This window comes from Schistocerca americana, chromosome 5 (genome assembly GCF_021461395.2).
Source record: "Schistocerca americana isolate TAMUIC-IGC-003095 chromosome 5, iqSchAmer2.1, whole genome shotgun sequence".
Classification (NCBI taxonomy): Eukaryota; Metazoa; Arthropoda; class Insecta; order Orthoptera; family Acrididae; genus Schistocerca; species Schistocerca americana.
Genome location: NC_060123.1, coordinates 657,525,149 through 657,540,313, shown reverse-complemented (window position 1 = coordinate 657,540,313; position 15,165 = coordinate 657,525,149). Strand labels below are relative to the sequence as shown.

General features: G+C 45.2%; 1 protein-coding gene across 2 annotated transcripts; it reads right to left on the bottom strand.

Annotated features, from left to right (window-relative positions):
• Window positions 1–1,243: 1,243 nt before the first annotated feature.
• LOC124616093 (poly [ADP-ribose] polymerase tankyrase-1-like) lies at window positions 1,244–13,579 on the bottom strand. 2 transcript variants are annotated; one of them, XM_047144347.1, is made up of 4 exons: window positions 13,520–13,579; window positions 7,467–8,034; window positions 4,787–5,068; window positions 1,244–1,819 (listed from the first exon to the last, which is right to left on the bottom strand). In XM_047144347.1, exons 2-4 carry the CDS (start codon window positions 8,021–8,023, stop codon window positions 1,333–1,335), a joined length of 1,326 nt encoding a protein of 441 aa, XP_047000303.1. In that variant the 5' UTR covers window positions 8,024–8,034; window positions 13,520–13,579; the 3' UTR covers window positions 1,244–1,332. The 2 variants fall into 2 exon arrangements, with proteins under 2 accessions (XP_047000303.1, XP_047000302.1); XM_047144346.1 differs by lacking the exon at window positions 13,520–13,579 and having other exon boundaries at window positions 7,467–8,142.
• Window positions 13,580–15,165: the final 1,586 nt, after the last annotated feature.

Here is a 15,165-nt window from a genome sequence, read left to right as displayed (position 1 = left end):
AGTGCTGGGCGCATTGCATGTTCAGACACACTTCTACTCTACCCAGTATCAAAGTCTGATGCTAGCTCCGCCACATTTCGCTGCCTGTCTTGTTTTACGAGTCTGCCTAGCTTACGACGTCCAATATCTATAATGAGAGGTGGTCGCTCAACTCCACGATGTCTGGATGTGGTTTCACATTGGTTTCGCCACGTGCTGAAACACTTACCACAGCACTCCTCCAATACCCGACAAGTCGTGCAGTTTTCTAAATGCTCGTACCAAGTCTGTGAGCCATCACCATCTGTCCTCGGTCCAACTCAGATAGATAGGGCGCGTTCCCCATTCTACACACGGGAGACCACACTCACTGACACTGCATGCACCGTGCGTGTATCTCACTAGCAGTCGTTTCTCGCCAGGTGACGCTGCTATCGCCTGTATAGGTTTATATCGATAGCAGGCCGGTGGCCATAACGTTCTGGCTGATCAGTGTAGATTGAACAGTAGGAACAAAAGACTTTATCTCCGTCTAACAAACTTTTTAATATAAGCACTTCATTCTTGGTCATCCAGTCTTCTGACTTATTTTTCTCTGAACTTCGAACATCTTGCCCCATTTAACACTATCAGACACTATTTCTAGGTCAACAAATCCTATGAACATACCTTCATTTTTCTTCATTCTTGGTTTCATTATCAGGTAGATCATCAGAGCCACCTCTCTGGTGCCTTTACCTCTCCTAAAGCCAAAGTAAAGCCACACAGCTTATATGACAGTAACGTGGGTATGGTGCAATTTACACAAGTTTAACAGGCTCATACCAACTAATTTTCGGTAGTCAAATAATGTAGAGGACAGGTTGTAACATGTTACAGGGATGAAGCCTGGTGATGTCATCAATAACCGCTGACAGTTCTGCGTTTGTGTCCTAAAAGTGATTGGGTGCGTATGTGTCAAAATATTGGGGACTGTCGAAGACATCACGTGGCTACAGTTCTGTAAGTTATATGAAAATTTTGTATGCCATGAGAAACACGTTTTAAGTAGAGGTCTAGAGCTTATTGGTAATGGAGTATTTTTCAGCTGTTGTTGATTTTTGTTTAGGTTTCTGAAGAAATGTAGTGCTGACCATTTCATCAAAAGAAAGGTTATTTACATTACTTTAAGGACCACTCCCCTTATCGCTCTTGTTACAGTGTCTATTGCAGTAGTTTTATCCACTAGGTAATGATAGGTACAAAGGAATGATGAGAGGATTTATTTTTGTATTATTTATTTTAAATGTAATGGAAAGTCATGTAGCAAACTTTTGTTTTATTCCACATAATTATATTACAGGTCTGCAAGCTTCAAAATAGCATCTCTTCCAGGTGCTGGTGTTTATTCAGCCTGGCGTAGTCCAGGGAGGTCTTCCCCATGTTATCTCTGGCTCGCATCTCACTTCCTGCCTCCAGCAACACAGCCACCACGTCTGCGTGGCCACTGTGTGCTGCCGCGTGCAGAGGTGTCCCTCCGCAATGGTGCCTGGAGTTGGGATCAGCAGAGGACGCCAGGAGCATCTGTACCACGGCCGTGTGGCCATTGAATGCAGCCAAATGCAGAGGCGCGATCTTCCTGTGGTCTCTGGCGTCCACTTGGGCCCCGCCATCTACCAGGCACCTCACCGCCTCCGCATCTCCCCAGTATGCTGCCCAGTGGAGGGCGGTCCATCCGCTCCAGTTCTCGTCTCTCGCCCCCACGTCTGCGCCTGTCGCAAGGAGCTCCTGCAGCGCCTCCACTGTCCCCTGCTTAGCTGCCTGTATCAGCCTCCCGTCTCTCTCTCGTCCAGGAAGGTTCCTGCACAAAACATCGAGATTCTTATACCCTACTATAAACAATAAACACACACACATTCACACACATTCCTTCTCTCTATCTTTAAGAAGATTCTTGGGGATGCATTGTGTCTCAATGCATCAACAAAACCTGTAGGATCTGAGAGTAATCTTGGCTTTCTGAACACACTGTATATCTCGCAGCATCGATGTAATATCGAAAAATACCATCTTGTCATTGGCATGTGACAACCTCACTATGACGATCCTACAAGACTATTCCTTTATACCGACGCCACAAACTGTGTGTTTACATGTGGTTAAGAGCAAAATGAAGCAAATTCTTTATAAAGGCAGTTAAAAATAAAGTCCTTTTCTTATTCGGCCAATGGAGATGTTACAGCTGATAAATCTGCAATCCGTCATCCAAACACTGTTTTCTTCCTATCAACGCTGTACAAACATGTAGAAGCTGGTTTAGCCGTTTCAATTGGAAATGAGTCTGTATAAACAAATTACATTACTACTGGCTCATACAATTCATATATTCGGGATTGATCTTGGTGCTCTGACAATTATGACAAAAACAAGAGGAAATGGATTACAACAGATATTATTGAGCTTATAGAGAACAGGAGATTATTCAAAAAAATGTAACTGATGCACAAGGAAAAGCTGAATATAGAATACTAAGGAATTTAGTTAACAGAGAAGCTACGAAAGCAAAAGAAAATTTTTTTGAGGAAATGTACAGGGAAGTGGAAGAAAATACGAAAGAACTGACTTAGCCTACAGAACAGCAAATCAATTTCTTAACAAGCGTAAAATAACACTCTCTGGCACAATAGAAAATAAAGAGGGGAAAATGCTGTTTGGTGAAGACGTCGTGAAGAGATGGAAAGAATACATAGAGGAGTTGTATGCTGGAACACCTCTTTCGGAGGAAGAAATAGGAAGAGAAGAGCAAGTAGATGAAGATGACAAGGGAAATGACATTCTGCAAGAACAATTTGACAAAGCTCTCAAAGAATTAAAGGACAACAAAGCAATGGGTATTGATGACATCCCTGCAGAGCTAATAAAGAATGCTGGTGACAGGATGAAACCGATGCTGCTTAAACGTATTAGGTCTATCTATAATACAGGAGACATACCGACCGACTTCCAGAAATGCGTCATTGTTCCTATACCAAAGAACGCTGCAGCTACAAAATGTGAACAGTACTAAATTTTGAGCCTAATATCACATGCATCAAAAATTCTAAAAAAAAAAAATTGTTCTGAAGAGATTTGAAGAGAAGGTGGAGGGTATGCTGAATGAAGATCAGTTTGGTTTCAGAAGGGGATTGGGAACAATAGAAGCGATTCTGGCAGTGAGACTCCTTGTCGAAAAGCAATCACATAGAAGCGATTCTGGCACTGAGACTCCTTGTCGAAAAGCAATCACAGAAAAATAAACCAACTTATATTGCGTTTGCAGATCTAGAAAAGACATCTGATGACGTTATCTGGCAAGAGCTTCACAGACTGAGCAGGTCAATAATGCATTGGCAACAATGAGTTGATTCATAGAGTTGTTGGATGTCCTCCTGCGGGATATCGTCCCAAACTCTGTCCAACTGGCGCGTTAGATCGTCAAAATCCCGACCTGGTTCAAGTGCCCTACCCATAATGCTCCAGACGTTCCCAATTGGAGAGAGATCCGGCGGCCTTGCTGACCAAGATAGGGTTTGGCAAGCACGAAGACAAGTAGTAGAAACTCTCGCCGTGTGCAGGCGGGAATTATCTTGCTGAAAAGTGATCCCAGGGTGGCTTACCGTGAAGAGTAACATAAATGGGGCGTAGAATATTGTCGACGTATCGCTGTATTGTGAAGGGTGTCATGGATGACAACCAGACGGGTCCTGCTATGAAAAGAAATGGCTTGGCAAACTATCTCTCCTGATTGTCCTACCATTTGGTAGGCGGCAAGCAGATTGGTATCCCCCCACTGTCCAGGCGTCTTCACTGTTCATCAGGGCTCAGCTGGTTGCGGGACTCGTAACTGAAGACAATTCTACTCCAGTCAGTGAGATTCCAGGCAGTAGACGTGTCTGGAGGCACCCCAGACAGCAGTGGAGAACCAACCACAGCAGTGGAGTACCAACCTGACTCGCGACCATTACACAGCCTGAAAGCCAGGAGTGATGGTCTGGGGTGCCATTTCTTTTCATAGCGAGACCCCTTTGGTTGTCATCCTCGGCATCCTTACAGCACAACGGTGTGTCAACGATATTCTACCGTCCATTGTGTTGCCCTTCATGGCAAGCCATCCTGGGCTTGCATTTCGGCAAGATAATCCCACCCACACATCTTGAGAGTTTCTGCTACTTGTCTGCATGCTTGCCAAGCCCTACCTTGGCCAGAAAGGTCGCCAGATCTTTCCCCAGTTGACAACGATTGGAGGATTATGAGTAGGTCCCTCCAACCAGCTCGAGATTTGGACAGAATCTGGCACAGTATCCCTCAGGAGGGCATCCAACAACCCTCTGAATCAGTCCAAGCCAAATAACTGCATGCATAAGTGCCAGAGGTGGACTAACGTGTTATCGACTTGCTCAGTTTGTGAAATTCTTTCTCTCGAACAAATCATCCAATTTTTTCGAAAGTGTAATCAGTTGTTTGTACAAGACATCTATCAATTTCTGTCCCATTTCGATAATTCTGTCCTGGTACGTCGTATTTTTTAGTGTATTTATATTCTGAATGGAACATAATACACACAATGAAGCTGAGGACGGATGCCGAAAATCTCTTTTATACACGATGACTCGAACGTCAAAATTCAGCACACCCAAATGTATGAAACGAGCAATTGTTCTAGACAAATGTGAACTACACTTTATCAAAATATAGCGAGATTTAATGTTTTGATCATTATACTTGATTAACACCACAATAAGTGGTATTATGAGTGTGGAGTATGTGAACATGTAGTGACGCAACTCACCGCATGGGGGAGGCTGTGGCTTCATCAGGCGAAGCTGTACGCTGGGGAATCGTGGGCAGCGCAGCTGTGACGTGAGCCTGGCTGGGGTCGCAGGGGAGCTGGCGGTGAGAGGCAGGGGTGGGCCCAACCTCTGTAGTGGCTGGCATAGCACCCTCATCCTCTGTAGTGGCTGGTCCACCCTCTGTAGTGGCTGGTCCACCCTCTGTAGTGGCTGGTCCACCCTCTGTAGTGGCTGGTCCACCCTCAGTAGTGGCTGGTCCACCCTCTGTAGTGGCTGGCGGGCTGCACAGAGAGACACAGCATAGGTGAGCAAGTTCAAGTACGGACTAGATAGCTGCTTACTATAGGCAGGACTGCTTAGGGACTCTCTACAAGGATAATACACGCAGAACATACACTGCCTATGACAACAGTGGGTGCAATAATCAGTTTACACACTGCTTCTCCGGAGGTCTCGTCAGCTCTAGCTTATCATAACGAATAACAGGTGCCTCAAAACGAATCACAAGTATTTAAAGTTATGTACAAGGGTCAACAGTAATGCTGGAGTGATACCAGAACTCTTCGATAGGACAGCTTGAATACATTACAACAACAAACACAGAAATTTGAAAGGCATAACCATTAACAACATTCCATTAGAACTACCGACAACCTTGGGAGAGCCAGTCCTGACAAAACTCTACCATCTGGTGAGCAAGATGTATGAGACAGGCGAAATTCCCTCAGACTTCAAGAAGAATATAATAATTCCAATCCAAAAGAAAGCAGGTGTTAACAGATGTGAAAATTACCGAACAATCAGTTTAATAAGTCAAAGTTGCAAAATACTAACGCGAATTGTTTACAGACGAATGGAAAAACTGGTAGAAGCCGACCTCGGGGAAGATCAGTTTGGATTCCGTAGAAATGCTGGAACACTTACTGACCCTACGACTTATCTTAGAAGGAAGATTAAGGAAAGGCAAACCTACGTTTCTAGCATTTGTAGACTTAGAGAAAGCTTTTGACAATGTTGACTGGAATACTCTCTTTCAAATTCTGAAGGTGGCAGGGGTAAAATACAGGGAGCGAAAGGCTATTTACAATTTGTACAAAAACCAGATGGCAGTTAAAGAGTCTAGGGACATGAAAGGGAAGCAGTGGTTGGGAAGGTAGTGAGACAGGGTTGAAGCCTCTCTCCGATGTTATTCAATCTGTATATTGAGCAAGCAGTAAAGGAAACAAAAGAAAAGTTCGGAGTAGGTATTAAAATCCATGGAGAAGCAATAAAAACTTCGAGGTTCGCCGACGACGTTGTAATTCTGTCAGAGACAGCAGAGGACTTGGAAGAGCAGTTGAACAGAATGGATGGTGTCTTGAAAGGAGGATATAAGATGAATATCAACAAAAGCAAAACGAGGATAATGGAATGTAGTCGGGTTAACTCAGGTGATGCTGAGGCAATTAGATTAGGAAATGAGACAATTAATGTAGTAAAGGAGTTTTGCTATTTGGGGAGCAAAATAACTGATGATGGTCGAAGTAGAGAGGATATAAAATGTAGACTGGCAATGGCAAGGAAAGTGTTTCTGAAGAAAAGAAATTTGTTAACATCGAGTATAGATTTAAGTGTTAGAGAGTCCTTTCTGAAAGTATTTGTATGGAGTGTAGCCATATATGGAAGTGAAACATGGACAATAAAGAGTTTATACAAGAAGAGAATAGAAGCTTTCGAAATTTGGTGCTACAGAAGAGTGCTGAAGATTAGAGGGGTAGATCACATAACTAATGAGGAGGTATTGAACAGAATTGGAGAGAATAGGAGTTTGTTCAAATGGTTCAAATGGCTCTGAGCACTATGGGACTCAACTGCTGAGGTCATTAGTCCCCTAGAACTTAGAACTAGTTAAACCTAACTAACCTAAGGACATCACAAACATCCATGCCCGAGGCAGGATTCGAACCTGCGACCGTAGCGGTCTTGCGGTTCCAGACTGCAGCGCCTTTAACCGCACGGCCACTTCGGCCGGCTTAGGAGTTTGTGGCACAACTTGACAAGAAGAAGGGATCGGTTGGTAGGACATGTTCTGAGGCATCAAGGGATCACCAATTTAGTATTGGAGGGCAGCGTGGAGGGTAAAAATCGTAGAGGGAGACCAAGACATGGATACCCTAAGCAGATTCAGAAGGATGTAGGTTGCAGTAGTTACTCAGAGATGGAAGAAGCTTGCACAGGATAGAGTAGCATGGAGAGCTGCATCAAACCAGTCTCCGGGCTGAAGACCACAACAACAACATGATGAAGCTGTTGAGAGAAGGTAAAGCAAGCATTTTGAGACACATGCACGTGACTTCTGCAGCTGTATGGCTCATAGCTCAGCCACCTCTAAGGAAAAGTGGTTCAAATGGCTTTGAGCACTATGGGACTTAACTTCTAAGGTCATCAGTCCCCTACAACTTAGAACTACTTAAACCTAACTAACCTAAGGAAGTCACACACGTGCATGCCCGAGGCAGGACTCGAACCTGCGACCGTAGCGGTCGCGTGGTTCCAGACAGAAGCGCCTAGAACCGCTCGGCCACCCCGGCCGGCCCTCTAAGGAAGCTCAGTGGTAAGGGCATCACAATGTGCTGTGGAGTGTAGACTCATAGATAGATACATGCACAAATCTGGGAGAATAAGTGACTATGTGCATACCTGTTTGGTGCAGGTGGCTCTGTAATCAGGCAAGTTAACTCCACAACAGCGTGAGGGTGGCTGACCACAGCATCCGCCCAGCCCTGCGTCATCACCACCTCGTAGGTGTGGGTTTTTATAAACGCGACAGCGGCTTCCTTCAACCTGGAGCAAGAGTGGCTCAGCGCGAGCACAGCCGTGGTCGCCGCATTCTCCACGTGCAGCCGTGCGGCCAGCTGCTGCTCGCACGCGTCCTTCAGGCCCGACAAGCCGTATTTGTCGGCAGCTGCCAGCAGTTGGGGAGCCATGCTGGGCAGCTGCGGGGCCTGGAGGGTGTAGCAGTAGGCTAGCAGCTGGCGTAGCACCGGGCCCTCCGCGTCCGTGATGGTGACGTGCGACGTGTCGTGCTGGAACGTGGCTGCCAGCACGGGGCTCCTGGCCGCGAGGACGGCCCTGTGCGCCGCCAGCCTGGTGTCGCCCGCCACCAGCGTCACCACGGCGCCGTCCCCCGCGTCCAGGAGGTCTCCCAGGCCAGGCGGCACGGGTGCCGTCTCCGCAACTTCCGTAGCTGCTTCCATTGTGGACGAGTCTGAAACACGGAGTCACTGAGCAGTCCTTTGTCCTCACACAGCACACTCAATATATACAGGGTGTTACAAAAAGGTACGGCCAAAATTTTCAGGAAATATTCCTCACACACAAATAAAGAAAAGATGTTACGTAGACATGTGTGCGGAAACGCTTAATTTCCATGTTAGAGCTCATTTTAGTTTCGTCAGTATGTACTGTACTTCCTCGATTCACCGCCAGTTGGCCGAATTGAAGGAAGGTTATGTTGACTTGTGCTTGCTCTACAGTACTAGCATCAAGCACATCAGTACGTAGCACCAACAGGTTAGTGTTCATCACGAACGTGGTTTTGTAATCGGTGCAATGTTTACAAATGCCGAGTTGGCAGATGCCCATTTGATTTATGCATTAGCACGGGGCAATAGCCGTGGCGTGGTACGTTTGTATCGAGACAGATTTTCAGAACGAAGGTGTCCCGACAGGAAGACGTTCGAAGCAGTTGATCGGCGTCTTAGGGAGCACGGAGCATTCCAGCCTATGACTCGCAACTGGGGAAGACCTAGAACGACGAGGACACCTGCAATGGACGAGGCAATTCTTCGTGCAGTTGACGATTACCCCTAATGTCGGCGTCACAGAAGTTGCTGCTGTACAAGGTAACGTTGACCACGTCGCTGTATGGAGAGTGCTACGGGAAAACCAGTTGTTTCCGTACCATGTACAGCGTGTGCAGGCACTATCAGCTGCTGATTGGCCTCCAGGGGTACACTTCTGCGAATGGTTCATCCAACAATGTGTCAATCCTCATTTCAGTGCAAATGTTCTCTTTACGGATGAGGCTGCATTCCAACGTGATCAAATTGTAAATTTTCACAATCAACATGTGTGGGCTGACGAGAATCCGCACGCAATTGTGCAATCACGTCATCAACACAGATTTTCTGTGAACGTTTGGGCAGGCATTGTTGGTGATGTCTCGATTGGGCCCCATGTTCTTCCACCTACGCTCAATGGAGCACGTTATCATGATTTCATACGGGATACTCTACCTGTGCTGCTATAACATGTGCCTTTACAAGTACGACACAACATGTGGTTCATGCACGATGGAGCTCCTGCACATTTCAGTCGAAATGTTCGTACGCTTCTCAACAACAGATTCGGTGCCCGATGGATTGGTAGAGGCGGACCAATTCCATGGCCTCCACGCTCTCCTGACCTCAACCCTCTTGACTGTCATTTATGGGGGCATTTGAAAGCTCTTGTCTACGCAACCCCGGTTCCAAATGTAGAGACTCTTCGTGCTCGTATTGTGGACGGCTGTGATACAATACGCCATTCTCCAGGCCTGCATCAGCGCATCACGGATGCCATGCGACGGAGGGTGGATCCATGTATCCTCGCTAACGGAGAACATTTTGAACATTTCCTGTAACAAAATATTTGAAGTCACGCTGGTACGTTCTGTTGCTGTGTGTTTCCATTCCATGATTAATGTGATTTGAAGAGAAGTAATAAAATTAACTCTAACATGGAAAGTAAGCGTTTTCTTCGTGTGTGAGGAATGTTTCCCGAAAGTTTGGCCGTGCCTTTTTGTAACACCCTGTATACGATGCATTGTCAAGCAACTACCAGTAAAGGTTGTCTGTGACAAATGAACTGTAACTGTAACCAGAATTCGAATCGAGAACAGCTGCCAACACGAGTAACGTAGAAGTAAGTATCCTCGGAGTAGTGAAGCAACTCAAATCACTTAATAAAACCAAGTCTTCTGGCCCAGACTGTATACCAATTAGTTTCCTTTCCGAGTATGTTGATGCATTAGCTGCATACTTAACAATCATATACAACCGTTCGGTCGACGAAAGATCCGTACCCAAAGACTGGAAAGTTGCACAGGTCACACCAAGAAAGGTAGTAGGAGTAATCCACTAAATTAGTTCAATGCCGCGTCCGGCCATCCCGATTTAGGTTTTCCGTGATTTCCCTAAATAGCTCCAGGCAAATGTCGGGATGGTTCCTTTGAAAGGGTACGGCCGACTTCATTCCCCGTCCTTCCCTAATCCCCATGAGATCGATGACCTCGCTGTTTGGTCTCTTCCCCCAATCAACCCAATCCCAACCCAACCACTAAATTACAGGCCCATATCTTTAACGTCGATATGCAGCAGAATTTTAGACCATATATTGTGTTCGAACATTATGAATTACCTCGAAGAAAACGGTCTATTGACACACAGTCAACATGGGTTTAGAAAACATCGTTCCTGTGAAACACAGCTAGCTCTTTATTCACATGAAGTGCGGAGTGCTATTGACAAGGGATTTCAGATCGATTCCGTATTCCTGGATTTCCTGAAGGCTTTTGATACTGTACCACACAAGCGGCTCGTAGTGAAATTGCGTGCTTATGGAATATCGTCTCAGTTATGTGACTGGATTTCTGACTTCCTGTCAGAGAGGTCACAGTTCGTAGTAATTGAAGGAAAGTCATCGAGTAAAACGGAAGTGATTTCTGGCGTTCCCCAAGGTAGTGTTACAGGCCCTTTGCTGTTCCTTATCTATATAAACGATTTTGGAGACAATCTTCCGTGGTCTTCAGATGACACTGTCGTTTATCGACTAATAAAGTCATCAGAAGATCAAAACAAACTGCAAAACGTTAGAAAAAATATCTGAATGGTGCGAAAAGTGGCAGTTGACCCTAAATAACGAAAAGTGTGAGCTCATCCACATGAGTGCCAAAAGGAACTCTTTAAACTTTGGTTACACGATAAATCAGTGTAATCTAAAAGCCGTAAATTCAACTAAATACCTAGGTATTACAATTACCAACAACTTAAATTTGTAAGAACACACAGAAAATGTTGTGGGGAAGGCTAACCAAAGATTGCGTTTCATTGGCAGGACACTTAGAAAATGTAACAGACCTACTAAGGAGAGAGCCTATACTACGCTTGTCCGTCCTCTTTTAGAATACTGCTGCGCGATGTGAGATCCTTACCAGATAGGACTGACTGAGTACAGCGAAAAAGTTCAAAGAAAGGCACCACGTTTTGTATTATCGCGAAAAATGGGAGACAGCGTCAAAGAAATGATATACGATTTGGGTTGGAAATCATTAAAAGAAAGGCGTTTTTCGTTGCGACGGAATCTTCTCACGAAGTTGCAATCACCAACTTTCTCCTCCGAATGCGAAAATATTTTGTTGACTCCGACCCACATAGGGAGGAACGATCACCACGATAGAATAAGGGAAATCAGAGCTCGTACGGAAAGATATAGGCGTTCTTTCTTTCCACGCGCTATAAGAGATTGGAATAATAGAGAATTGTGAAGGTGATTCGATGAACCCTCTGCCAGGCACTTAAATGTGATTTGCAGAGTATCCATGTAGATGCAGATGTAGATGTAGACGGTTACATCTACATCTAAATCTAGTGATTGTAAGAGGATGCAAGATGACTGAATCGCCAAAGAAACTGGTGTAGGCATGCGTATTCAAATACAGAGATATGTAAACAGGCAGAATACGGCGCTGCGGTCGGCTACGCCTATATAAGACAGAAAGTGTCTGGCGCACTTGTTAGAGAGCTTATTGCTCCTACAATGGCCGGTTATCAAGATTTAAATGAGTTTGAATATGGTGTTATAGTTGGCGCACGAGCTATGGGGCACAGCGATGGGACGCAGCATTTCCGAGGTAGCGATGAAGTGGGGATTTTCCCGTACGATCATTTCACGCGTGTACCGTGAATATCAGGAATCCGGCAAAACATCAAATCTCCGACATCGCTGCGGCCGGAAAAGATCCTGCAGGAACGGTCCGACGACGACTGAAGAGAATCGTTCAACGTGACAGAAGTGCAACGCTTCCGCAAATTGCTGCAGGTCTCAGTGCTGGGCCATCAACAAGTGTCAGCGTTCGAAACATTCAACGAAACATCATCGATATGGGGTTCCGGAGCAGAAGGCCCACTTGTGTACCCTTGGTGACTGCCCAACACACTTTACGCCTCACCTGGGCCCGTCAACACCGAAATGTTCAAATGTGTGTGAAATATTGTGGGACTTAAGTGCTAAGGTCATCAGTACCTAAGCTTCCACACTACTTAACCTAAATTATCCTAAGAACAAACACACACACCCATGCCCGAGGGAGGATTCGAACCTCCGTCGGGCCCAGCCGCACAGTCCATGACTGCAGCGCCTTAGACGTCAACACCGACATTGACTATTTGATGACTGGGGAGATGTTGCCTGGGCGGACGAGTCTCGTTTCAAATAGTATCGAGCGGATGAACGTGTACGGTTATGGAGAAACCTCATGAATCCCTTGATCCTGTATGTCAACAGGGGACTGTTCAAGACGGAGGGGGGGGGGGGGGGGCTCTGTAATGGTGTGGGGCTTGTGTAGTTGGAGTGATACCGGACCCCTGGTACATCTAGACACGACTCTGACAGGTGACACGTACGTAAGTATCGTATCTGATTGCCTGTATCCATTCATGTCAACTTGCATTCAGACGGACTTGGGCAAATCCAGCAGGACAATGCCACACCACAAACGTCCAAAATTGCTACAATTGCTACAGAGTGGCTCCAGAAACACTCTTCTGAGTTTAAGCAATTCCGCTGGCGACCAAGCTACCCAGACATGAACGCTATTGAGCGTATCTGGGATGCCTTGCAACGTGCTGTTCAGAAGACACCTCCTCGTACTCTTACGGATTTATGGACAGCCCTGGTGTCAGTCCTCTCCATCATTACTTCAGACATTAGTCGAGTCCCTGCCACGTCGTGTTGCGGCACTTCTGCGTGGTCGCGGGGGGCCTACACGATATTAGGCAAGTGTACCAGTTCCTTTGGGTCTTCAGTGTAAAATTTCTAATTGATGTGATGAATGCCAGCTAGCTCTAAATGTAGAGAAGTGTAAGTTAGTGCGGATGAGTAGGAAAAAGAAACGCGTAATGTTCGAATAAGTATTAGCAGCGTCAATGAAATACCTAGGCGTAACGCTGTTAAGCAGTATGAAGTGGAATGAGTGTGTTTTGGTACGAAAAAAATGGTACAACATCATTGTATGTGATTTTCAAAGGACATGTCCATGAACTAATGGTGCCTTCGTAAGCCCTTAAGGCCCACTGTAGATCACATCAAATACAAAAAGGACCAACCGTTTTGATCCATTTGTGTGTAATGTAAATACTTTGACCCTGAACTGTAGGATAGTGACACTAGGACAATCCTTCTGTTGGGTATACAAGTGGTCTCTAGCCCAAGGGCTGTACAAAACACTTGGCCCTAGCTGTCTATCACCAGAAGTTCCAGACATATGAGCCCATGAAGAATCCAGTTTCCATTTGCGGCGTTTTGGAAAGTATTAGGTTGCGCATGCTGTCGTATGCCTTCCGGTAATCGACCGACGGAGCAGTACAACACTTTCTCACTACATCAATAAACTGTGACAGCGAACGAGCACGTCGCGCAGAGCCTCTACTCACCCGAGAGTCAGGGAGGAGTGATGTCAGCAAACACACACGCAGCGCCCCGTCAGCCGTTGAAGCCGCAGCGCAGGCAGCAATAGTCGGCCCAGCCTTCCCGCTCTGCTCGCTATATACCTGCGGTCTTCCGCCGCTGCCACGTCACATGACCGCACCCTGCCCTCGCTCCACAGGCGACTGTAACGAGGCGGCGCCTATCAGTTTATCGGTTATCTCGAGTGTTTACCGTAAGAACTGAAAAGCTCACATCATGAGGGCGCCGCGTAGGTAGGCTTACGCAACCCGTTTATCGAACAGCTCTGTTATTGAGGAGTGCGAAATATCAAAATATGTTCTGAAACTTGACTCTGTGTGCCTGAACATTTTGTTTCGATCTGAATCTGAACAGCATCAAACAATCTGTTTCTGCATTTTCTGTACGATAGGTGTGTATGTAATTGTGATGTTTGTTGGTCAGTTCTGTATGACTTGAGTGAATAGTCTAATGTGAAATGGACAAAGTAGGACAAATTTTTCTTTATATATATTAGAGAATCTTCAACGCGACAGGGTCTGCAGCTATGATGAATTATTTAAACGATTTTGTGGTACCTTCGGCTGACATTTTCTTTATTTGATGTACGATTGTGCAATTTCGACCTTAACCAATTTTCATGTATCTAAAACGTAAGCATTATACACTGGATATATTAGTATTACTTATGAATTTAACGTAAGATCAGGTCATATCCCAAGATATTCTAGAGGAAATGGTTCAAATGGCTCTGAGCACTATGGGACTTAACATTTGAGGTCATCAGTCCCCTAGAACTTAGAACTACGTAAACCTAACTAACCTTAGGATATCACACACATCCATGCCCGAGACAGTATTCGAACCTGCGACCGTAGCGGTCGCGAGGTTCCAGACTTAAGCGCCTAGAACCGCTCGGCCACAGCGGCCGGCGATATTCCAGAGGACTATAATATACTTTATAGAGGATTCATTAATGGTATATCATGCCATGTACATCTCTGCTCCTACGACTGCGTAAAATTGTCATAAAATAAATTGCAAATAGTTTATTTTATGAACACATTATTTTCGAGCAGTTGCTGCAAAGCTCTTATAAGGTCGAAGTTTTTAACGTATATACACTAGATAGATTACAAGTAGTTTACAGGAGTTCGTTGATTAAGCCATATAGGTCTTCGTTCTTAAGTGTATTTAATTACCGTACATCATTAGTGTAGATATGACTGCCTGTAATTTCCGTGAAATAACTAGAAAATATATGTTCTGTTGCTGTGGGTGCACATCATTTTTGAACAGTTTTTACAATGGTCTTGTACATAAAATCCATCACAGTAGTCTATTGAAACAATACTGACAACTATAAAAATCAACTACGTATACTGAACAAACAGGAAGGAAAGCGCACCATTTAAGATACACATGGCATTAAGTGACAACAGCCCACCCACCTTTTCTGCACACTTGCAACGTCAACCGTAAAATACCTACTATTAATAAATCACAACAAGTATTACACAACTTACAGAAAGGTGAAGCTGTGGATGTCATGGGAGAAATGGTAATTTATATCCATCTAAAAGATCAATTGGACAGAGTTTTAAACGATCAAAAAGATCCGTGAAATGGAAAA